This window comes from Meles meles, chromosome 20 (assembly GCF_922984935.1).
Source record: "Meles meles chromosome 20, mMelMel3.1 paternal haplotype, whole genome shotgun sequence".
Taxonomy (NCBI): Eukaryota; Metazoa; Chordata; class Mammalia; order Carnivora; family Mustelidae; genus Meles; species Meles meles.
In genome coordinates this window covers 35,750,656-35,777,293 of record NC_060085.1, presented here as the reverse complement: position 1 = coordinate 35,777,293, position 26,638 = coordinate 35,750,656, and the positions used below count along the sequence as shown (strand labels likewise).

The following is a 26,638-nucleotide window of genomic DNA, read 5'->3' as shown; positions in this document are numbered from 1 at the left end:
TGGGAACACTCACCAATCTGTGACTCAAAGGGGGGGTCAGAACTTTGGCTGATGTTGCATCTTAATAGAAGAAGAGTAAATTGGCAGAGAAGTGCTAAGACAAAGGAAAAGGACTTTGAACTCCTAGGGACAGCAAATTGTAGGAAGGTAAATCTTTGGGGATGCTAATGGAAGATAAGGGTTAGTAAAGTTTGTTATGGTGACTCCTGTGATTAAGTCACTATGGCTTAATAGACTTAAGAGACTATGACTTAGTCTCTGGACTAAGAGTGTAGATTTGGCTCATGGAAGAATCATCCTGCCTTTTTGGATGGAGGGAAAAAGGGAGCAGAGAGTTTTTCTTGTGTCTGCTTTTCAGTTACCCTCAGCTCAAAATGATCCTTATGCCTGCCTGTCTTCCGTTCTCCTCCCATCCCTCCCTCCCTCCCTCCTGTTCTCCCTCTTACATGGTGTTTCTTTAATCAAGGGAGGCCTGGTGTTTTCTTCTTGGAAAGAAACTGCAGATGGGCCAGTGTAGCAAGATGGGACCAAAGCAGGGCAGTTTGCATATTGCCCACTGGGATTAATAGTAAATAATGGAAGATGGTTGTAAGATCAAAGACCAAGAAGCTCTTATATGGTGGAATGATGGATGGGACTCTTAAAAATTAAGTGTGATGCAAAGGCCAGTTTGGGCAAAAAATCCAAGGTAAGATTGTTGCTAAAGAAATGTTTCCTTTATAATTAGCAGGTACATAAAATTCACTGGGTTTATATAACTGTGTCAAGAGTGTGTCAGTGTGTGTGTTTATATCTAATACTAGATTCCCTTTTACCTTAAAGCCCACATCTAATTCATGAGTAGGCTTTGCTTCATCATCAAACTATACCCTGAATCTCTTCATTTCTCTGTTCTACTTCCTCTGCTCTTCTCTGTTTTTCAGTTGAGGGTCTGCAAACTAGTCCCAGCCAGAACTGTTTCTGTAAATAAAGCGTTGCTGGAACAGAGCCATGCCTATTCTTTGATATATTATTTCTGCCTGCTTTTGCAACAAAGGTGGAGTTGCAGCAGAGACTCTCTGGCCTCAAAGCCAGATTTACTATTTGACTCTTTCCTCTTTACTATTTCTGTTCTGCTGTTTATAGAAAAAGCTGGCTGACTCTGGGTTGGTTTAACTGGGCTCTCGTAACTGGTTCCCTTCTCTAAACAGAAAACAGAGTGACTTTTCCAAAATGTGAACTTGATCTCACTCCCCCACTTAAAACTGAGTGAATAACATCTAAACTTTGGACCGCAGCTTCCACGCCCCTTCATGGTCTGGTCCCTGCTCCCCATTCTCCCCTCCTCTCTGACCTATTCCCTACTAGCTCCTGCCCCTGCTAACCCTTTCCTGCCTCAGGGTCTTGGACCACACCTGCTAGGTTTCTCCTCGGCTTCTGCACATGCATCTCTCCATTTTATCTTGAGGTCTTTGCACAGATGGCATTTCCTCCCAGGTCACCACACAGTGTGCCATTTGCCTCAATAATTCCTCATGTATATGTTATTTCCTCCAGAGCACTTCCCACTCTGCCAGTACATTCTCCACTTCTGTGTTCACGTCTTCCTCTCTGCCTCCCCTCCTAGGACCTGAGCTCTGTGACAGCAAGGCCTTGTCTGTGCTGTTGACCAGTAGACCTCATTATATTATGACTACGTTATAAATGCCCAGTAGCAGACTGTTCAAGTGAATGAACAAAGTACAGATTCTGCCGGTTTCCTTAGTAAGAGTTAAATACATGTATATATTTACTCTAAATTTGTTTTCTTTCTTCATGTAAATTAATCTCGCCCACTTCTGTTCACAGTATAAAATTAAGGTGATTTTCTTCTGCAACATAGTTGAGGTGGCGCACTCTCCGCTAGGAGACTGGCAGGCATTTTTGAAATGATGCTGTTTAGTATTTTTAGTGCCTTTTATACATTTGTTTCTGTTGTTGTGTTAATATGCTAATGTTTATCAAGGTTGGATTTTTTTTTCCTCCCCTTCTTTCTTGCTGCTGGCAGAGCAGCAGTACAGAGTTATGGAGTGAACTCTCCTTTGGGCATTTGTCCTTACTACAAAGAGTTTTACCTTTCTTTGTTCCTTAAAAAAAACATGCTGCTTTTCTGCTGAACCTAGGATAAAAAGAAGGTGTTATCTTGGAGAATCTTAATTCTTTTGACTTAGTGAAACCCATCCAGGAAGCTTTCTCTCATTCAGAGCTTCCCATTTTCCCCTCCAGCCTCATATTGGGGACAGCTCTGTACCTTTCTGCAGTGAAATCTATACACCGCCACTAGTTTCTCCTCCTGCCCCTGTCATTGCTTAGGACCCACTTTTGTGGACTGGCAGGAGGGGGCATTCCCCGTTAGTGTTTCACTGAAGAGCAGACTGTGGAGTCAGGCACACCTGCATTTGAAAAATGGGCCTTCCTCTAAGTGTCTCTGTTAGTCTTAGCAGCACTTAGCTTCTCTGAGCCTCACTTTGCCCATCTGTAAAATGGACTTCTGTCAGTTTCTTGCTTGTAGGGTTGTTGTGAGAATTAAATGGGGTAATGCTTGTCAAGTGTATAGTAGAGTTTCTGTAACTTCACGGCACTCCTGCGTGTTAGCTAGAATTCAGTTTGGTTTAAAAATAGAAGATTTTGTCAACAAGCATTAATCCTAATCATGAATGCTATGATCCAGTTTCTGGATGGTCTGAAAGTTGAACTTTCATTTCTTTCATGGTAGGACAGGAGATATAAATATATAAAAATATACATATAATAAATAAATATATATAATATAAATAAATATAAATAATAAATATATATTTAATATAAATAAATAAATATATATAAATAAATATATAAATAAAATATATATTTTATAAATATAAATAAGTAAATATAAATAAATATATAAATATATAAATAAATATATATAAATATAATATATATTTAAATATATATAAATATAATATATATTTAAATATATATAAATATATATTTATATATATTTTAACAGATTCCCTATATATATTTTAACAGATTCTGCCCCCTTGTTACTGTGGGGTCCTTAGACAGGCAGGTGTGGTACTATCAGAGACACAGAGCTAGAGGAGCAGAAGTGGCCCAGGCCTCTCATGTTATCCTAGTCTGATCTCTTATAAAGAGAAGTGTAGGGGCGCCTGGGTGGCTCAGTGGGTTAGACCTCTGCTTTCTGCTCAGGTCATGATCTTAAGGTTCTGAGATCGAGCCCCACATGGGGGTCTCTGCTAGGTGGGGAGCCTGCTTACCCCCCCGCCCCACCTGCCTCTCTGCCTACTTGTGATCTCTCTCTCCTTCATTCTGTGTCAAATAAATAAATAAAATCTTTAAAAAAAGAAAAAGAGAGAAGCCTAATTCTTATTTCTCTTCATCAGGAAATGTGACTTTGCTTCTCTAAGCCTCCTTTTCTCGTGAAATTGCACATTCCGTCTATACCAATGTTTTGGGACAGCCCTCCTGCCCCCTGTTAGTGCTCTCACTTTGTCTGCTGCCTTGTCTTCCCTCCTTTTAAATGGAACACTGTATTTTTAGGTCAAGAGTATGGTTTTTGTCTGTGGTCCTTCTAAGTCCTTTTTATTGATACGGATTCACGGACTGACCCCCGCCCCTCCACACCAAAAAAATAAAAAATAAAAATAAAAATGAATCGTTTGGAACAATGGAAAGCTCATGGGTTTTTTAGACTGGGATTCAAATCCTGACTCCACTTACCTGGCTGAGTAGCCATAGACTATGCATTTGCTCATCTGTGAGGTGGGAGTACCCTGGCTCAAATGAGACAGAAAGTCAAGGCACTTAGCACAAATGGCACATTTAAATTAGCTTTGTCCAGGCCTTCCTTTTATAAATTACTGTCCTTTCCGTTTCTGTGGCTGTTGAGTGATTTAAGTATAGAGATTCCACCATTAGAGTTAAAAATACTTCCCCAGATGTGTTTAAAGCGAACAGCAGAACACTGTAGGCACTTCTTTATCATTTATGGGATCACCTACTATTTTTATTTTAGGGATTTTTTTAGTGTCTCCATGTTATACTTTCTCTCCCCCTTTGTATTTCTGCATTAAATAATGATAGCAGAGGGACGCCTGAGCGGCTCAGTGCTTAAGCGTCTGCCTTGGCTCAGCTCATGATCCTGGGGTCCTGGGATTGAGTCCTGCATTGTGCTCTCTGCTCCGTGGGAAGCCTGCTTCTCCCTCTCCTACTCCCCTGCTTGTGTTCCCTTTCTTGCTGTCTCTCTCTCTCTGTGAAATACATATTGGACAGACAGAGATCACATGCAGTCAGAGAGGCTGACAGAGAGAGTAGGGAAAACAGGTTCCCTAATGAGCAGAACCCGATGTGGGGCTGGATCCCAGGACCCTGAGACCATGACCTGAGCTGAAGGCAGAGGCTTTAACCCACTGAACCACCCAGGCACTCCCTTAAATAAATTCTTAAAAAATAATAACAACAGAGAGTTCTTTTGAGTACTTATGATCTGTTGAGCACTATTCCAGTAGATTCGTACGTATTAACTCATTTAATCCTCAGAGCAGCCTGTGAGGAGGGGCCTGTTAGTCTCCTCCTCTTTGTAGATGACCACGGTCTCTGTGCACCTGGTAGAGCATATGAACTTAGCCGCAGGGCAGTGAGTAATTGGTGAGTTCATTTCCTTTCTCTGTGCAAAGTGGGGGTAACCCAAACAGCAAAGGGGCAGGAACATGCCAGTTCTAGATAAAAGGGATGCTGTATTTCCAAAGGTGACTCCAAATGAAAGCCCCCTACTTTAGCCTGAACATACAGTAAACTGTAGCAGAGTGTCGGTACCCAGGTTCCTTCGCTTTCTTCCACATCTGACCACATTTTTTCCTTTTCCATAGGTTTAGGCTTGTAACATGGTGTTGCTTTTTTGTGTGTCTTTAGCATGTTGTCTTTCCGAAGGAGGAGTTGATAGAATCACATTCAGGGTTAAACAGAAAAGCACTATTATTATTATTATTATTAATGCTATTATTATAATTTTCCTCTTATAAACAGGATTCCTCTGACTCTTATATGGGTGATGGTGAAGTGGCATCTTCATCAAAGGCTGTTTTAAGCAAGCAGATCTTTTATTTTGTGATACCCATATTGAGACACATTGAGTTATATCTGTCTTTGCATGTGCACCAACACGTTTATTTGAAGCCTACTATTTCCTAGGTAACGTGACTAAGGTAGATTTATGGGTGCTAATTTACATACAGAATAACATTGGCAAAAACTAAAATATAACAAACACATACCAACTTTTGGCCTGCCACAGCCCACTGAGCATCTGCCTTCCTTGCCATGCTTGCAACGAGAGGGGAATATATTTTCCTCTGCGTTTACAGCTAATTCCTTGTTTGTATTCCACTGTCGTCATCGCAGTTGAGAGCTTGAAATGAGGTTTAAGAGCCTCTTCCTATCTCCCAGCAGGAGTTGATATTAGGGGTGGTCGTTCTGTGTAACGGAGGATGCAAGCCTCTGCCTTCCCCTGCCTGATTTCACACCCATTTGGAGAATTCTGCTGCACTGAAGTGCGGGTTCAAGCCCTTCATTTCCCAGACAAGTTAATAGATGCTCCAGGCTGTGTGCTTAAAGCCTGGGTTTGATTACTTCCTTTTAGCGTTGTTTCTGAGTAGATTGATTTTCATTGCACAAATAATAAATGAATGTTTTTCTATGAGAATTGTCTTAAAAATTATAGATTAGGGTAAATCTCCCTTTGACTGCCATCTTTCTGGTCTGCCCTCCTCAAGTTTACTGGCATTCGGTGAACTTCATCTGGACCTTTCCCTGTACATGCACTTATAATGCTCCCTGTTCTGAAAAGATCGAGAACGTTGCTTTGTGTGTGGACATGTGTGTTGGAAATATAAATGTTATTCTACTTTAAATATTGAAAGAAGCTGGCTGTTTTCTTTCAGTAATGTGCCTTGGAGAACAATCAATGTTAAGACGTTCATACTTATCAGTCTAAGCTAGTCAATGAGGCGATTACAAGTTCTTCCCAAGATCTCAGTGGTAAACACATCAAAGGTTTATTTCTCATTCGTGCAAATGTGCGTCTGATGACTCCAAGGCCAAGGCAACAGTCTGTATAGTAAGTCAGTAATGCAGGCTGCTTCATCCCTGTGACTCCACCCTGGCTCCACACACAGTGTGTGGCTTCCCTCACAGTCAGGGAAAAGGGTCCTGGAGGGTTGTATATAGTTGTTTGCAAGTTTTGGCACCCTACCTACAAAAGAACTTGAGAATGTAGGGGACTGCATACTGGGTGCTATTGTGTTGCCACAGATATTTTGAATGTTTCCTGTTGTTGGAATACACTGTGGTTTATTCAGCCCATTTCCTATTTGGTAGACCTCTAGGTTACCTTCCGACTTTATCCTGTATTATACACAACACTATATAAGAGATCCCGGTGCATGTCCCTGGTACACATTTCGCCTGGTTAAGCACCCAAAAGGAGATGTTCCAGTTCAGAGCATGTGGTTGTTTTAGTTTTCATCAATGCTGTCCATCACATTGGTTTTGAAGGTGGTCGCACTGGTGTACTCTTTTGTCTGGGGAGCGTGTGGGGAGGTGTGTTCCACCATACCTTCATCAGTGACGTCACGAAACCTTCATTTTTGTTTTAATTTCTATTTTCCTGACCCCTAGTGGGTTTTCAGCTCTTCCCGATCCTCGACTCTGCTATCTTCCTGAGTGAAGAAGCACTGCTGTGAGCATCAGGCTGCGCAGAAAGACCGAGGGGGCACCAAGAGCCAGTGGGCAGATGTGGCTCACCGAGTCTCCCTTTGGGGGGCGCCCAGCTCAATGACATTTTCTCGACTCCCTCTATTGATTTTTCTCCTCCTGTGCTGCTATTTCAGTAGTCTCTACACCTCTAATTTTAAAACCATGGGGCGAAGGATGATTTCTCGGTCGTGTCATTTTTTTCTATGTAGCTGTCTAATTTTGTGCTTTGAGTTTTCTTGTGAATTTTTGCCTGCTTAGTCATTGTCTTTTTATCTCTTGTTTTTCTTTGTCTTGCCTCTTATTTTTCATTCTTTTTCTTCTTCCTCTGCTTCCTTGTTTCCACAGGTCCTTAAATCTTTATGCCATACTTTTAAGTTGTATTTCCCACTTCCCTTCAAAGTTTGGAAGTGCTTGTTCTGGTGAAGAAACATGGGAGGGAAGGGAGCCATGGAAAGGTCAGCATGAACATCTAGATGGAACTCAACCTCAGGTGCCCACCCTCCCCAACTGTTTTGAGAACATGATGCTCTTCCTGATAAGAATGCTTTGCCAAAATCTGTATGAAAGGAGGGAAATGGGGATTAGTCTAGTTTTCTTCCTCCCTCTGGCTCACTAGAGGATTCCTAGATAGATTGCTTCCCACCTTTAGACCTCAAGGTTTTTTTTGTTTGTTTGTTTGTTTTTGGGTTTTTTGGAATTTTTTAAAAAAATTATTTATTTATAGACCTCAAGTTTTGAAGAGAAGAATACAGTCTCACTTATCCCAGTCTCATTCTTTATCTTCAGGGGGTCCCTGGGAATATGGGACCAGAATATAAGCACAGGGAACCAACAGTATGACTCAGTAGATCAGTAGTGTGGATTAGAGAAGTTTTGCTGCTTGACAGCTGCCTGTGATCCTTGGCCAGTGACTTAACCCTCAGCCTGGGTTTCCTGATTTGTAAGATGGTTTTATTCATCAGGATGCTACAGATAGGCTAGGTTCCGCCACAGTCACAAGTATTCTCCAGAATCTCAGCGGCTGGAAATCCACAAGGGATTATTTTTCATTATATATTCATTGTGAGGGATGTGGGAATGTGTCTGTCTTCCCTGTGGCCCCTGACTGATAGATTAGCTGCCAAAGTAAATATTCCCATTCCCCATGTCAAGAGAGAGGGAAAACTTAGGAGGGAATTGTTGGTAATCAAATGCTGGTCCAGATGAGTTGCACACCATGTATATTCATGATTCATTGACCAGAACTAGTTACACAGCTGTGCCTAACTTCATCTAAGGCAAGGAAGTATCTGGAAGGAGGAAGATTAACTGCGGTATTTGTTGGTTTGCGTTAATTATAGCTGCAGAAGTAGTACTAATACTTCACTTTTCACAGTGATTTTGACTATTAGATAACGTGTGTGCTTAACAGAATGCCTAGCACATGGCCTGTGCTCCATAATAAAGAGAGGAAACTGTTCTTATTATTGCCTTTATGATTCAGCGTTGGATACATTTCCAGTCTACTTTACACCATCCACTTACTTAGTAAATTTCTCTTCTCTTTTTCTTCTTCCCTGAAAATGCAGAGTAGAATTAACCTTTTCCTCTCTGGATATGCCACAGATTTTTAGTAAATGCCGTTGAAGTGATGAAGTTTTAGACCTAGCCACAGACCCTGCTCTTCTGAGCTTAGGTTTGACAAAGGTAGATGATTATTCTGTAAAATGATCACTTTGTGGAGTGATAGCTTGAGTGTCTGTCTGCAGTGGCTTGGAACTATGTTCACTGTGTTGGTTTTCAATTTAACAGCAGCAGACTTTAAGCAGGCTTTCATCTGAGTCAATGCAGAAACGGTCAATATGTATTATATGTCTATGAAGCTGGTCTCTGGATCAATTGCAATTAGTTTGCAGCAGATTGCATTAACATATCCAGAATTAATACAGCGAGTGTTCTAATGAAAAGGAATTGACGAGACCACACTGTTTTTAGTGGCTGTTTTTTGTCTCTCACATGCTCTTTTCAACTGTAGTTTTTTCCTTCTTCTTGTTAATGGCTCTAAGTTGATGTGTCAACATAGACTTAATCTATTGATCCTTTCCCGTCTGCCTTTTAAAAATGGTCCCAGAATGTAGTACATATCTAATGCTTAATCTTTTCTTTCATTAGGAAGCTTTTAGTAAATGCCTTAAACTTTAATTTTTCTTATATGATGTGTTATTAAGACTCTTAAGTCAATGAGTATGTTCATGTGTGAAATTTCATGTTTTTCAAATTACTAAATGTTTCATCAAGACTTAAAAATTCAGAAGTAAGATTAACAAATCATAAAGTTAATAACTTGTACAATATCTGATGTGAGCATCATTTGTCTGATAATTTATTTTGACTCAAATGTTACTTATTTCTGAAGAAGAAGTGTAGATACCTTCAGCATTTAAAACATTATTACCAGTATTCAGAATGCTGGAGTAGAGAGATTTCTTTAGGCTTGATTATGTTGAAATTTGAGTTTTTTTTCAAGTGTGTAGTTTTGTGTGTGTGTGTTTTTTTTAAAGATCTGAAGAACTTTTACTTTTCTGTTTTTAAAGAAAGTCACTTTCTGGAAATGAAAAATTACCTGTAGCTGGAAACAAAAGGACAAAAGGCAGGGTTTATTCATTTGGCCATCTAGTATTTCTTGAGTATTTTCCATATGCCAAACACCCATCACGTTCTTCTTAAAAATACAAAGAAATTGAAGATACACTCTGCCCTTGAGTAAAACCTAGTTTAGTTGTAAGTGTTCTGGAGCCTTCTTGGAATGTCCCTGGTCCAGAAGAGATCCATGAGTGCATTGTAGCTTGGAGATTCTAGAAGAAATTGCCATTTTAAGGACACATTTGAGGTCCTGAAACCTAATGGTTCCATGTTGTAAAGCCCTGTGGACCTGTTAATGGTCTGTGCGATATTGTCTTTGCCATCCATCACGTCCATTGACAGAAGTCACTAGGAAGTATGTCAAGTGATTTTCCTCCACCAATCTTGTGATTCAGTTTGTGACTGATTTTTTTGGTTTATGCATTAATGGCATTGTTATCTTATCACTGTGAGTAGTGTTTGTGTTTTCATCATGACTCATGGTTGAAAATGAGATTAAATTAGATATATTCATTTTTTTCATCTTTTTCCTTTTAAAAATAGGGTGTATAAGTTTGAGCAGGAATACTTTTGATTTTACTGAATAAAATGAGAAGAATTGACTTGTTCACGTTATTCTGCTCTTTGATTACTTTCTTTCAGCACAGATTAGAAACTGATGGTTCGTATTGGAAAATCACCTCTATATGATGCTTACACAGTTACTTTAATACACAAGTTGCAGTTTTTAAGAAGTAGTTTAAGTAATGATGATTGTTTTCAGGTTACGATCCTCATATTTGGTGTGTGAGAGAGAGAATATTATTAAAGACATAGTGATTGTGCCTAACTTCTATTAAAAACTAAGAAGTGGATTAATCTGTGGTCCATTGAACCTCAGTGTTAAAAAAATTTCTAAGATACCTTACAGTGATTAATGATGTGCACACAGTTATTAAAATAATGCTCTGACCTTCATTTGGGGTGGGAATGGCGGGAGGCAAAATAACCTTTTATTCTTAAATACTTATTGACTCATAGGAAATGCCAAAAGAAGTGCAACAGTCCTATGTGCCCTTCCCCCTCCTGCCCTCATGTTGACATCTTATTTAGTTTTATTCAATGTCAAAACTAGGATATTGACATAGGCACGTTCTTGTTAGCTAGATAATAGACCCGATTCAGTTCTCATCATTTCTTTAAACCTGTATCCATTTGTTGTGTATGTAGTTGTCTTTAACATTTTTGATTAGAAAAACAAGCATAAATAATTTATATATATAAATATATATGTATATATATAAATATACATATTTATATATATACATATATATATAAATATACATATTTATATATATACATACATACATATATATATATGTTCCCCTTTTAAACAAAACCCGTGTTGCCAATTGTCATTTGAGGGTACCTGTAAGACTGGCTATATGCATTGACTATTATTTTTCTTATTATTTTTAAGTGTTCTTACCTCTCTTTCTCTCAATTTCTCTAGGCAGTTCAATTAACCCCTCGAAGATGGCTGAACCTGCAGGAATACCAGAGCAAGAAACTTATGTCTGACCATGGAGTTCGAGTTCAAAGATTCTTTGTAGCAGACACTGCAAAGGAAGCTCTGGAGGCTGCTAAGAAACTAAGTAAGTTAATTCACAACAGGTAAAAAAAATCACACTTGCCCAAGTTAGTGACCTCACAGGTAGCACTGAACCAGTAGGTGCATTTTCTTTGTCATGGGTTATTACTAACAAAGACAGATACGATGGTGGGCTATTGAGTTGCAAAGGCTAAAAAAAGCCCAATTAGGAAAACTTGATTCTTTTTTATGAGATAGCAGTGTATGGGATGTCACTCTGGTAATTTTCCTGAATTTTTCTGCCACCCTTTCATCTAGTTTTCTTTATCTGTGGGTTAGTGGCTGGGAGAAATACTGGTGAATGGTGTCGAGTGTCAAAGAGAAGTCCACAGAAAGGGAAGGTAGGAAAGATGTTTGGCATCCTTATTGAAGCCTCTAGAACATGGAGAAAGTTCTCTCTCAGTGACTGGAGGAGAAGAAGGAGAAGCACATGCATTTGGAAGCCAGGTTGGCTTTGCGTCAGGATTTTGCCCTCCCATTTACCAGCTCTGTTACTTTGTATTAGTGCCTTTTCCTTCTTGTGCCACAGTGTCCTTATCTAGAAATCAAGGCTAATGTGTTATCTCTCAGGTACTCTCGTGAGCCTTTAAGGGGGGCTGTCCATTGGTTTGTGGTAGAAAATCTAATTAATTTCCCAGTTATAGATTGAGAAATTGGGAATCTGATCCTGCTATTTTTTCATGAATATTCCTAGTGGTGGTATACAGACTCTTCACTGCCAGTCTGGTTTAGCACTGTCCAGTAGAAATAGAACGTGAGCCACGTAATATTTAACAGTTTTCTAGGTCACTTTAACAGAACTAAAAATAAATGGGTGAAATTAATTTTAGTGATACATTTTGTTTGCCCCACTATATACAAACTGTTATTTCAATATGTAATTAATGCAGAACAATTATCAGTCGGATATTGTACCTCCGGTTTCTGTTCTACTCTTCAGGACTCTGGTTTGATTTTCATTTCTAGCCCATCTCATGCCACACTAGCCGCATTTCAGGAGCTTGATGGATACGTGGGGCTAGTGTCTACCATACTGGACAGCATAGATCTGGACACTAGAAGGATGTACATGTGTATTCTTTGCCTGCAGCCTTGGAGAGTAGTTGCTTCCTGCTAGAAATAAAGAATGTAGCATCTGCTAACTGCCCTTGCCAGGCAGCTGTAGCAAAAGTTTAGAGTGCAAGATAGAGACAGGTTCCATATTTCAATCTCCCAATTTTCTAAACTCTTTTAAGAATAAGCAATGAGGTACTTCAGCTAGTAATTGTTCTTTATCTCCCTTACAGAGTTCCCCCAGATGCTTATATGCCAGATCCTTTCTGTGTTGTGTTGGTTGAAATGCATGTTTATTCTTCCTTTCCACAAGTATTTATTGATTGTCAGCCACATGTATTAGGCACCATGGCTATAACTGTGGAAGATAAGCAAGCCCTCTTTCTTTTTAGAACTTACATTCTAGAAGGAAATTAATTTGTAATTTTCAGATGCTAAATGTAGAAATTGAGAGTGACTTACAGTTTAAGAAATGGAAATTGGTTTCATTTTCAAAGACTATCAAAATTGGTTTTCATGGTGGGGAAAAAAAAACAGTAAAATTCAACCTACACTTGGATGAGAGCTCCTCTGTGCAGTGTGGGAATAGACTCAGTAAAGGTTAGTATTCCAGCCTTTTTACATGAAAGGATCATTTTTGTTTTATACTCCTGTGGTTTAGGGAATGGGTAATGAGAACAAAGAAATGTAAAGTTCAAGTCGGTCTTTGGTCGTCATTTTCCCCATTATTTCCACAAATGTGCTGACATACTAGTATTCCAGGTCCAAGGGTCCCTAAGGGAATTCTGGAAGCCAACTGATTACTGGTTCCTCCCCACTTAGGCATAGCACAGCAGGAAGGCTTATCTTTCAGATTTTCAAGGGAGATTTGAATTTACTGAGCTAATTGGCTTCTTAGTCACTGGTTTGTTTTATAAGCATTTATTTAGCCACTGCCTTGTGGTTGGGCATTGTGTACGGTGTTTGTAAGGTGGAATTTTTGCTCTGCAGGATTTAATAAGGTGGCATTTATATGCTGGGGCCCAAGTGAAGGCAGGGAAAGACACAGACAATAAAGCAAGTTTAAATAGAAATAAAGTAAAGCTAAAAACTTTAAACTTTTCAAAAAACCATTTTGGTTCTGGAGCAGGGGTTTTAAGAAAATGGAAGTGGATAAAAGGATTGAGATTAACCCAATTGTGTCTCTACCTTGGCCGGTGCATACCCTCGTATGGCCATGGGAGTGCCTCTCTGATCTGTTTAGAGCAGAAAGCGAAATTCAAAGAACTAACCCAAGTCCCTCATTTCCTGAATGAATGAGTAATCCTCTTACTCAGTGAGGAGTTTTGGAGGAAGGAAGGTCTCCTCTGGCTTTTGTTGTATAATAGACAGATTTGATCAGAGGGAATATTTAAAGTATCGGAAGAAGAGATGGTGACAAGTCTAGTTGGTTAAAAATGAAACGAGTAGATTGTAAATATAAAAGTCACTGAGATTGGCTAGAGAGAACAAAACAAGAAGAATCTGGTAAAACTTCGCAGTGTTGACCTGCTTATTGCTACAAGACAGACAAGAACCAATAGCACAAGTTTTACTAAACAGATTTGAGGTTAAGGTTAAAGCTGGATCACGTGTGTGTCTGATTGCCTTGAAAATGGGACATCTGCCCACAATTATATTTAAAAGTGCAAAAATTATATAGAAAGATAATATGCTTAACGTGTGATAAGTGTGATATAAGAATTTATTGCTATCATCATCATTATCAGCATATGATTCCAAGGGACTCATGGCTGTCATGATCCAAATTCATAGACAAATCAGAGACATGTGAGAATCAGTACTTTTTGGACCATGTGTTAAGAGAGTTCTTTTTTTTAATTTGAGAAGCTTGTAAATGATTGAAATACATTTGTTTACCTTTCTACTTTATTCATATTTGGATGTATTTGAAATATTGAAATACAATGATATATATAAAAAATATTTTGAAAGCAATTGTTAGTATTAGTCATGCCTATGATTTCCAGGATTCTCTGTTTCTTTGTGTCTGAACCCACATTCCTGGTTGCCTGTGGGCCACCTGTTTACGGCTGTCTCCATCTCTCTTGGCCCAAATAGAATTTGTCATCTCCCAGTTGCTCCAGACTTTCTCTCCTTATCTCCCCGTACTTACCCATCTGAGATTCCTCCAATGATCTTTTTTTCCCCTCTAATTTTGTTGGTTTAGTTGTTTGTTTTTTAAAGATTTTATTTATTTATTTGACAGACAGAGATCACAAGCAGGCAGAGAGGCAGGCAGAGAGAAAGGAAGGGAAGAAGGCTCCCCGCTGAGCAGAGAGCCCGATGTGGGGCTCGATTCCAGGACCCTGGGATCATGACCTGAGCTGAAGGGAGAGGCTTTAACCCACTGAGCCACCCAGGCGCCCCTAATTTTCTGTTTTAATTCCAGTTAGTTAATATATAGTGTTATATTACCTTCAGGTGTATGGTATAGTGACTCAGCACTTCCATACATCAACTGCTGCCCATCACGACAAGTTCACCCCTTAATCCCACCACCTATTTAGCCCATTCCCCTCTGGTAACCATTAATTTATTCTCTGTCATTAAGAGTCCATTTCTTGACTTGTCTTTATCTCTTTTTTTCTCTTTTGGTCACTTGTTTTGTTTCTTGAATTCCACATATGAGTGACATCATACAGTATTTGTCTTTCTCTAACTTAATTCGCTTAGCATGATGGCACTCTAGCTCCATTCATGTCCTTGCAAATCACAAGATTTCATTCTTTTTTATGGGTGAATAACATTCCGTTATATATCTATTATCTATACATCTATATCTATGCATACGCACACAAACCCACATCTTTTTTATTCATTCATCAATGGATGGACACTTGGGCTGCTTCCATATCTTAGGTATTGTAAGTAATGCTGCAGTAAACTTAGGAGTGCACATATCCCTTTGAATTAGTATTTTTGTATTCTTTGGGTAAATACCCAGTACTGCAATTTCTGGACCAACTGGTAGTTTTATTTTCAACTTTTTGAGAACCCTCCGTACTGTTTTCCACAGTAGCTGCACCAGTTTGTATTCCCACCCACAGCGCACAAGGATTCCTTTTTTCCACATCCTCACCAACACCTGTTGTTTCTCTTGTTGTTGGTTTTAGCCACTCTGACAAGTGTGAGGCGATAGCTCATTGTGGTTTTGATTTGCATTTCCTTGATACTAAGTGATGATGAGCATCTGGTCTGTATGTCTTCTTTGGAAAAATACGTATTCATGTCTGCCCATTTTTCATTTGGATTATTTGTGTTCTAGTATTGAGTTAAGTTTTTTATATATTTTGGATACTAACCCTTTATTGGATATGTCATTTGCAAATATCTTCTCCCATTTCATAGGTTGTCTTTTAGTTTTGTTGATTGTTTTCTTCATTGTGTAGACGCTTTTTATTTTGTTGTCGTTCCAAAGGTTTATTTTTGCCTTTTGTTTCCCTGTCCTCAGAAGTTATATCTAGATGTAGCTGTGGCCAGCATCAGAGAAGTTGCTGCCTATGTTCTCTTCTGAGATTTTTATGGTTTCAGGTCTCACATTTAGGTTTTTCATCCATTTTGGATTTATTTTTGTTATGGTGAAAATAGTAGTCTAGTTTCATTCTTTGCATGTTGCTGTCCAGTTTTGCCAACACCATTTGTTGAAGAGGCTATCTTTTTTTCACTGGATATTCTTTCCTGTTTTGTTATAGATTAACTGACCATCTAGCTGTGGGTTCATTTCTGAGTTTTCTACTCTGTTCTGTTAATCTATGTGTCTGTTTTTGTGCCAGTAGTATACTATTTTGATCACTATAGTTTTGTAATATGTCTTGAAGTCTGGAATTGTGATGCCTCCAACTTTGCTATTCTTTTTAAAGATTATTTTGACTATAAGGTGTCTTTTGTGATTTCATACAGATTTTGGAATTGTTTGTTCTAGTTCTGTGAAAAAATGTTGTTGGTATTTTGATGGGGATTTCATTAAATGTGTAGATTGCTTTGAATATTATAGACTTTTTAAAGTATAGACATTTTAACAGTATTTATTCTAATCTATGAGTGTGGAATATCTTTCCATTTCTTGGTGTTATCTCCGATTTCTTTCATCAGTGTTTTATTTTTTTCAGAGTGTAACTCTTTGACCTCTTTGATTAGGTTTATTCCTAGGTATCTTATTATTGGTGCAACTGTAAATGGGAATGTTTTCTTAACTTCTCTTTCTGCTGCTTCTTTATTGGTGTAGAAATGCAACAGATTTCTGTACATTGATATTGCGTCCTACAACTTCACTGAATTCGTGTGTCAATTCTAGTAGTTTTTTGGTGGTCTTTCAGGTTTTCTGTATATAGTATCATGTCATCAGCAAATAGTGGAAGTTTTACTTCTTCCTTACTGATGGATGCATTTTATTTCTTTTTGTTGTCTGATTGCTGCGGCTAGGACTTCCAGTGCTATGTTGAATAGAAGTGGTGACTGTGGAGATCCTTTTCTTATTTCTGACCGTAGGAGAAAAGCTCTCAGTTTTCCCCTATTGATGATGATGATAGTTGTGGGTTTTTCATATATGGCCTTTTTTATGTTGAAGTATGGTCCCTCTAAAGCTACTTTGTTGAGGGTTTTTGTCATGCATAGATGTTGTACTTGGTCAGATGCTCTTTCTGCATCTATTTACATGATCGTATGGTAATTACCCTTTCTCTTGCTGATGTGATAGATCATGTTGATTGATTTATGAATATTGAACCACCCTTGCAGCTCAGGAATAAATCCCACTTGATTGTGGTGACTGACTTTTCAAAATATATTGTTGAAGTTTGTTTGCTAGTGTTTTTTTAAGTATTTTTGCAACTGTGTTCATCAAGGATATTAGCCTATGGTTCTCTTTTGTGGTGATGTCTTTATCTGATTTTGGTATCAGGATAATGCTGGCTTCATAGAACACATTCTGAATGCATTTCTTTCCTTTTCTATTTTTTAGAATAGTTTGAGAAGAATAAGTATTAACTTTCCTTTAACTCTTTGGTAGAATTTGCCTTAAAGCTATCTGGTTCTGGACTTTTGTTCGTTGTTTTTTGTTTTTTGTTTTTTTTTTTTTTTGTTACTGATTCAGTTACTTAGCTGGTTATCCGTCTGTTGAAATTTTCTATTTCTTCCTCCCTCCCCACCCGTAGGTTATATGTTTCTTGGAATTTATCTATTTCTTCTACATTGTCCAGTTTATTGGCATGTGATTTTTCATAATATTCCCTTATAATTCTTTGTATTTCTGTGGTGTTGGTTGCTAGTTCTTCTCTTTCATTTGTGGTTTTGTTTGAGTTCTCTCTCTTTTTGGGTTTTTGATGAATCTGACTAAAGGTTTATTAATTTTGTTGATCTTTTCAAAGAACTAGTTGTTTCATCAATCTGTTCTGTTATATTTTTTAGTCTCTATATCATTTATTTCCACTCTTACCATTATCATTTCCTTCCTTCTGCTGATTTGGGGTTTTGTTTGTTGTTCTTTTTCTGGCTCCTTTAAAGTGTACTGAGATTTTCTTTGCTTCTTGAGGTAGGCCCGTGTTGCTATAAACTTCTTTCTTAGAACTGCTTTTGCTGCATCCTAAAGGTTTTGTACCATTGTGTTTTCATTTTCATTTGTTTCCATGCACTTTTTATTTTTTTTCTTTATTTCCTGGTTGATCCATTCATTGTTTAGTAGAATGTTATTTAACCTCCTTTTTTTTTTGTGATCTTTCCATATTTTTTCTTGTTGCTGACTTCTAGTTTCACACCATCGCAGTCAGAAAAGATGCATGGTATGACTTCATTCTTCTTGAATTTGTTGAGGCTTGTTTTATGGACTAATGTGTGATCTCATCTGGAGAATGTCCCATGCGCACTTGGCAAGAATGTGTATTCTGCTGTTTTAGGATGGAATGTTCTGAATATATCTGTTAAATCCATCCATTCCAGTGTTTCATTCAAAGCCATTGTTTCCTTATTGATTTTCTCTTTGGATGATCTGTCCATTAATGTATGTGAAATGTTAATATCCCCTACTATTGTTATATTATTATCAATTTGTTCCTTTATGTTTTTATTAACTTAACTATTTAGGTGCTTCTGTGTTGGGTGCATAAATATTCACAATTGTTATATCTTGTTGGATTTCCCCCTTATTTTTATCTAGTGTCCATCTTTGTCTCTTGTTACAGTCTTTATTTTAATGTCTGTTTTGTCTGATAAAAGTATTGCTACTCTGGCTTTCTTTTGACACCCATTTGCATGATAGATGTTTCTCCGTCTCTCCCTTTCAATTTTCAAGTATCTTTAGGTCTAAAATGAGTCTCTTTTAGACAACATATAGACAAGTCTTGCTTTTTTATCCATTCTGTTAACCCTCTGTCTTTTGATCAGTGTTCAGTCTATTTACATTCAAAGTAATCAGTGGAAAGTTTTTTTTTATGTTATTTTATTATTTGGTGGTTGTTTCTGAAGAATTTCTCTGATCCTTTTTTTCTCTTTCATGTCTTGCTGATTTTCTTAGTGATATATTTGGATTTCTTTCTCTTTATTCTTTGCATATTTATTGGTGTTTTTTGATATATGGTTACCATTAGGTCTGTATGTAACCTCTTCTGCATATAGCAGTCTAGATTAAGTTGATGGTTGTTTAAGTGTGAACCCATGCTTTACTCCTCTCTTCCCCACATATTAAGTATACAGTGTCATATTTTTTATCTTTTTCTTTTGTGAGTTCCTTGAGTGATTCTTTACAGCAGTATTCATTTTTACTGCTTTTGTGTTTCCAGTCTTTATACTGTCACTCTGGTCTCTCCACTTAAATAATCCCTTTAATATTTCTTGTAGGGCTGGCTTTGGTAGTTATAAATTCCTTTAATTTTTGGTTGTCTGGGAAACTCTTTTTCTCTCCTCCTATTCTGACTGATAGCCTTACTGGATATTCTTGGTTGCACATTTTTTTTTTTTTCCCTTTTAGTACTTTGAATGTATCATGTCACTTCCTTCTAGCTTAGAAAGTTTTTGGTTGAAAAATCTCCTTGGGTTTCCCTTGTAAGTTACTGTCGTCTTTTTTTATCTTGCTGCTTTTAAAATTTTTTCTATATCAGTGTATTTTGCCAGTTTAATTACAATATGTCCTAGTGTGGGTCTGTTTTGGTTGATTTTGATGGGAGTTCTCTGTGCCTCTTAAGTCTGTGTAACTGTTTCCTTCCCCAGATTAGGGAATTTTTCAGCTATTATTTCTTTAGATCCACTTCTCCCCCATTTTCTCTCTCTCCTTTGGGACTCCTATAATATAAATGTTATTATGTTAAGTGGTGTCCCTGAGTTCCCCAAGTCTATTCTTGTTTTGCATAATTATTTTTTTCTCTTGTTCAGATTGATTACTTTGCATTACTCTTTTAGGTCACTAATTTTTCCTCTGCTTCTATCCTACTGTTCATTCCATCAAATGAGTTTCTCATTTCACTTTATTTCTGCTATTATTCCTTATCTCTGTGTTAAGGTCTTATTTATGTCTTCCACTCTTTTCTCAAGTCCAGGGAGCATACTTATGATCACTACTTTAAATTCTTCATCAGGCCTGTTACAGATCTCTGGCTATGGTCTTGTCCTTTTCTTTCTTTTGGAATGGATTTCTCTGTCTTCTTATATCCTCTAAGTCTCTGTGCCTATTTCACTGTGTTAAGAAAGTCAGCTACTTCACCTCTTCCTGAGGGTAATGGTCTTGTGAGGATGAGATCCATAGTGCCTTGTCATGTAGTGTCCCCTGTTTCTGAGGGTCTGGAGCTTCTGGAAGTTTCTCCAACATGTGCTGCGTGTTCTCTGCTGTTTTGTTCTCGCTGCTTTATTCTCTAGTCCAGTTGTCCGCAGAGACTCTTTTTGCTGTTGTGGGCAGTGTTTGGTCCTTGGCCTGAATGTGGTAAGTTTTAACTAGGTGTGCTGTGGTCTGCATGTGAAATGAGACCTGTTGCTGCTGCCACCAGAACCAAGGTTCTGCAAACCTCCTGGGTTGGGAGATTCATTGTGGGCAGGGGTTTGGGACAGTCTTCTTAGGAGGGGCCTGCTGCATTTGGGAGGGCAGACCAGGAAGGGTGGATCTGCTAGGATGCAGGGCTATAGGCAGGGGAGCATGGCCAGGGCTTGGTGCAATCAAGGTTAGTAGCAAGTGTTTGCACTGTGCTGTTCCCACTGGTGTCCCTGTGCTTATGTTGAGGAGTGGGGGAGGAAGATGGCACCCACCGGTTCCCCTGTTTTCGGAGGGGTCTCTCCACAAATGCTGCCCCTCTGGGACATGCTCCAAGATGAAGAATTAACCTCCCCAATGTGTGCCCCAGATGCCCTTCAAATTGCTGTTCCCATGCTGTGTGTCTGTGGTTTGTTTGCCTGGCCCCTTCTCCAGGAGCAGCCCCAATGTCCTATGAGCTGTCTCAGAGCCAACCATGCTGACCTTCAAAATTCTAGGCTTCAAGCCCGACTGGTTGAAAGCACCCATGAAATTTGGGCTCTCTCACCCTTCAAGCTAATTTCCCAGGGGATTCGCCTTCCCTGTGTGTTCTGCTGTGTGCTAGTCTATTTTTTGCCCCCTCTGCAGCTATGGCTCCCCTCCACCACAGTGGTCACAATCTATTTCTCTCCCAGGCAGTGTCTCTGCATGTCCTGCCCTCCCTCAGTGTGGCCTCCTTTCTACCCTCGTTGTGGAGTTTGTTCTGCCGGTCCTTAGATCGATTCTTGTGGTATTTAGGATAATATAATAATTATCTAGTTGTATTTGTGGATCAACACAAGCCTAGGAACCTCTCCCTTTGACACCATCTTCCGTTCCTTCCCTAAATATTGCCACTGTTAGTATAGTGTTGTTATTTTGTTAAGCAAGGAGATAGGTAGGGGTAAGGTTAAAAACTTGCCGAAGTTGTACAGCTAATAAATGACAAAGATAGGATTTCTACCCAGCCAGATTAGATTTAATCTCCTCCCCAAGCAGTTTCCTCTTTGCTAACTTAATGATGATATTCTTGGGAGATTTTTATGTGTGAGTCAGCATGTTGAAGATGGAAAATGCATATTAATAAAATTAGAAGATTGAATTAAAACTAGATGTGGCAGGTTCTAAGGCACAATTTATAGAAACTGTGTAATCTGCAGATATTTTCTTAATGATTCATTTTGTTGTTTCTCTTTGGGCAGTAGAATGTTTTGCCATATAGTTATGGAAAGCTTGTTCATTTGAGCATTTGTTTGAAATGGGTAATTCAAATCTTTTTGTGAAACACAATTCATAATGATAAGATATTGAGTGAGAGTCTCATTTTCTTGCATAGAAAATAGTCTTATGTCTGATTGAGAGAGTATATCTGGTTTGGTGAATTAAGTTTTTAATACGTGGATAGTATTCATTTCTGCAGCAGTTTGTATGAACTACCTTTTGTAATCATGCTTTAAGGAGGGCACCGTGCCCCTTGCATAGAATTTTCTCAGAAGGTTTATTAATTACACTTTCATCCCCTATGGATTAGATTTAATGTATACAATCAATAGATAATTAGGAATAGCTACTGTATGCATAACTAATCTTTACGTTGCCTTTCACTTCTTTTTATTTTATTTATTTATTTATTTATTTATTTAAAGATTTTATTTATTTATTTATTTGTCAGAGAGAGAGAGAGAGAGTGAGCACGGGCAGACAGAGTGGCAGGCAGAGACAGAGAGAGAGTGCTCCGCCCAGCACGGAGCCCGATGTGGGACTTGATCCCAGGACGCTGGGATCATGACCTGAGCCGAAGGCAGCCGCTTAACCAACTGAGCCACCCAGGTGTCCCTTTTCACTTCTTTTTAGAGATGAATGAAAGAATGTGTCTGTCGTGTAACTTGAAAGCTTGTCTTAATGGAGTAATTGCATATAAGTATAAATGAAACTTATCTCAGACTACTACCTTTTAGTTTTAGGAATCTGCATAATTAATTATTCCAATCATGTTGATGTGAGACTCTCAACATTTGATTAAGCAGGAAGATTGTAATGCAAAAACTCATAGTTTTATTTTTTGCTAGGAAAGAAATTGAAATATGAATGGGAAAATTAATCTTCTCTGAGCTAATGACATGCATCCTAAAGTGGAGATAAGGAGCTTTTATTGAACTTGGTTAACTTTGGATTGCTTTCAGCTACGACATGTTTCCGTATGTCAATATGATAACTTATTCTTTGAGTTTTATATAATCACATCCTAAAGCCTGGTGAATTACTTACAGCATTAAGGAATTGTATTTTATATAAAAAGGAAACTGCTGCCCATTGACTACTGATTGACATGTACTATTAATACTATAGGCAATTAAATACATGGCAAACCTTGATTTTGTGCCTTTGTCATATTACATTATATGGTAAAGATTTTGCAAAAAGATCTCATGTCCTTTGTGCTGAGATGATGGTCATGATTGTCTTATAAGGACAGGTGAGGATAACATTGATTTCTGTGTAGTAAATCTTCATTTTACCTTCATATCTGCTGTCCGTTTTTTTGAATCCGAAATCAGGACTGCAAAGAAACAAGAGTCATGGCATGTGTGGCCCATCAGAGTTTGAATCAGTTTCTGCTTTCTAGGAGTCATGGTGGTGTCCTCATGAGATAGGTGGTTCCCATGGTGAGATTTGACTGCTAGACCCCTTTGATGCCCTCCTGTTTTCTGAGACTGATTCTCCCACCTCCTAGGTGCACCTCCCCAATATATTTTCTGCAGTTTATGTCATACTTATTTCAGTTAATTTTTGTTACCTTCTGCTAGGAACTCTAACTCATCCAGACAAAAAGTGCTTAGCAGATCCTGAGACATAATAAACACTCAATAAATATTATTGTTACTCAGAAAATGTTTACTTGCTCATGGTCATGTTTACTTATAAATGATCAGTAAAGAAACACCTTAACTGACATTAAAGGCTTTCCTTAACTGTCTTTATGAAGAAAGGAACCAATTCAACAATTTGTATCTTTTAGTATTATTTTCTATTGTACATATTTTTCCAAAAAGATCCCCTGTTTTATAAAATGTTCCTTTCTTTTCTTTTTGAGTCTGCAAATATACATGGACTTCTCTGGTCATCCCCTTAGAATTTCTCTGTGCTAGAGCATCTTTTCCCTAATTGTCGTGTGAAGTTCACTGAGTAGAAGCAGCAGGAGACCTCTAGAGTGCATAAGACAGGTTGTGAGCAGGCAGGCTATGTGGAAGTGCATATGGTTTCCTCTCAGTTTCTGAGAAACTAATGAGAATGGCACTTTGAAAGTCAATGCCTCAACTTGAATTTTGGCAGTATAGTCAAGCAAGGATTAATTATTCTCCTCACATATTAACCAGTACACATAATAGTGATGGCATTTAACCTCTGGCCTCTTGCCATGTGCCTGGCATCATGTTGAGCCTTCAGTAAGTATGATCTCATGTAATCTTCATTTAAACCAGAGGGAAAGTTTTTCCTTTAGAGACTGTTTCTGAATAGCATCAGATCTCCACATGCCCATGATTGTGTATCCACGGTAACTGACATAATTTCACTTTCTGTTTTCTCAGTGTGTCGTTAATGGAGTTATTTATTAACTTGTTTCTTAGAGCTACCTCATTGTAAATGAACAAAGAAGTTACGTTGCTACATGGGCTCATTTTCCAGTGAATTATTGTTCCCTGGGTGTCTCATTCACCGAGCGTACAGCTTGGTAGCTCTGAATGTCCAGAGGGTGGTTTATAGGGTTCCAAGTGTGGAACAGCTTTGCCTGGGCTACGTGGGCATAGGAACTAGCTCTGTATCATCTGTCTGTCTAGATATAGTGGCCTTTTTAATGAAATCTTACATGTAAACAGACAAATCTCTTCTGATTATAAAAATAATGTGCTCAATTATTTTGATTTAAAAAAATACAAGAAAGTACAAAGATGTAAAAACCTCCTCACACCCTATTATCCAGAGGGAACCTGCCTTAATATTAATATATTTCCCTCCATTTTTCTTATGCACTCATTCATTCATTTAGCCAGCAACATTAATTCCTGTGTACATACACACATAAACATAATTGAGAGACGGTGTTTGTTTTAAAGTTTGGGAAAATACAATGCATACAGTTTTGTAATTCTACTTTAAAAATTTTACATTATACCATGGACATTACCCAAGTGTTAAGTTTTTTTTTTTTTTCTTTTAAACAAACAAACACTGTTTGAATGGTTTTATGGTAATTCCCAGATTGGTTATGTTATTTCTTACTGTGACTTAGATTATTTTTTTCTGTTTCGGCATCTTAGGTGATGCTAGCTCCTGTAACCCATAAATTGTCAAATTCCCATTAGTTTTATACAATAAAGGGATTATTTCTTAATCATGTAGAAGTCCAACATGGTCTTCTCGGTTTGCCTCTAAGTGCTGACTCACAGATCGAGCCTCCTGTCATTCCGCCCTGCTCTCTTCACCATGTGGTTCCCAGATACGACCTGGCGATTGTGTTCATTCCAGTCACCTAACAGGTGAGAAGAGCATGACCAGTTCCATGTCGGGATTTTGCATGGGCCACCTTGCTTCACCCCCATTCTTTTGGCTAAAGCTCCTCAAGCCATCACAGTGAAGAACGGCAAGAGAGACTGGGAGGTGGAGTCTCGAGGCACACTTAGGAAGAGGGGGAAATGAACTTGGTGATCACGTAGCATTCTCTGCAGCACTTAGAATTTGGAGGAAAATTGTCTCTCTGCTTCTTGGCTTAGACTGAGCCTGGCCTGTGCAGTCAGAACAGATCTCTCCCCTCTGGCTCTGTTTTGATTACTTCAGCCATATGGACTTGACTGTAAATTCGAGGATAAGAACACATACTTCAAGGAATGATTCAGATGAAAACACATGGAAATGTAGCACATGCCTTCTACAAATGAGGCACTCCCTAGTTTCCTTTCTTCTTTTCTTCCTTCATTTTTGGTCCGAATGAGCACATATTCTGAGGTGTAATAAAAAGAATATAATAACCGTTATTAAAAACATCAACAGTGGATTAAAAATAAAAATGCTCAGTGATTTTGCATAGTCCCCAAGTGTTAAACTATATTTAGTGTACAGTGTGTCAGCTGATTTGAAAATGAATATATTACTCTTTTACTGTTGGTTGATGGGAGATGGTGGTATATATGAAATCAAAAGTTGTATAATTTTGAAAGAAAATGAAGACCATTCTTTTTTTACAGTACAAGAGAATAAATATTACCTAAGGAATTTGCTTTTAAGATGCTATGCTATTCCCTAAGGTGGTTGTTACAGGAGCTGGCAATGTTTAACAGATGTTCATAAATAGTGCTAAGGCTCCGCTTGAGTTTTCTAGGTTACTTACAAAAAAGTCAGGAAATGAATTGAGAAAGTTTAAAATCTGTATTGCTTGATCTACCTTAGAATGAAAACCAGATGAGCAACAAGCTACCTCAATTGTTATTATTTTTTTTTTTTTTTTTACTTTTATTCGACATTGAACAAGCTAAGGGATTTGTTGAGTCTGTTGTTCTTTCAAATTAAATGTGGGCAAAGTATTAGGATATTTTTTTGTCTTCAGGCTTTTATTTGAGCAAATATACCAGTCACTTCAGTATGGGGAGAAAGAAGCAGATGGGATGTGGATAACGGGAAAAATAACAGTGCTGAAAGTATTTGATATGCAAAACTCAAACTGTTCCCAGTCTTCAGGTGCTAGATGTAGCACTGAAAAACAGCTTCACATAAATATATATTTTCTTCATAAATAACCTACACATAAGCATCATAAATATGAGAAAATCCAGATCCCTTCAGGGCTTTCCTCTTGCCCAGAATTCCTTACTGTGCTTCCCTGTTCAGTGGATTCAGGTGAAACTCATATGGCCACTTGTGTTTGACATGGTTTGTCTTTCCCTCACTGTCCCCTTCTTTGTGCTTGTTTTCTGTTGTGTGGCCATATCACTTTTTCTCTACCTTTGTCTGTGTTCTTTCCTCCACAGAGTGCCTTCTAACCCAGTGATTCCTCTGGAGTTGGTGTTAATTTCACATCCTGAGCTTGCCCCATCCTAACTGTGTGGCTGGAGGCAAGTGACTTAACCTTTAGAATCCTCCGTTTCCCCATCTGTAAAATGGGTATATTCATAATACTTGCTTTGTAGGGTAGCTATAAAAGTGAAATGAAGGGGCGCCTGGGTGGCTCAGCTGAGTGTCCAACTTTTGATTTCAGCTCGGTCATGATCTCAGTGTTGTAAGATTGATCCCTAAGTTGGGCTCCACGCTTAGGGCTCCTTCTCTGCTCCTGTACCCTCTCAGTCTCACTCAAGTAAATAAATAAATAAAATCTTTTAAAAAAAGAGAGAAAGCAGTGAAATGCAGTCATGTATGTATAAAGCTTAGCAGAGTCTCACTAATGGGTAGCTAAGATCATTATCATTATAATTATCACCTGTCCATTTTGGTCCAGTTTAACTGTCACCTCTCAGTGATATCTTCTGGGAGGCATGTGGTGGTATTTAAGTAGG

General features: G+C 38.3%; 1 protein-coding gene across 1 annotated transcript in view; it reads left to right on the top strand.

Annotated features, from left to right (window-relative positions):
• The window catches only part of SUCLG2 (succinate-CoA ligase GDP-forming subunit beta), a 278,381-nt gene that overhangs the window by 40,408 nt on the left and 211,335 nt on the right, over positions 1–26,638 (top strand). The window contains exon 2 of the mRNA XM_045990720.1: positions 10,892–11,033. Within this exon, the coding sequence (XP_045846676.1) occupies positions 10,892–11,033 (142 nt within the window). The remainder of the gene's footprint in view (positions 1–10,891; positions 11,034–26,638) is intronic.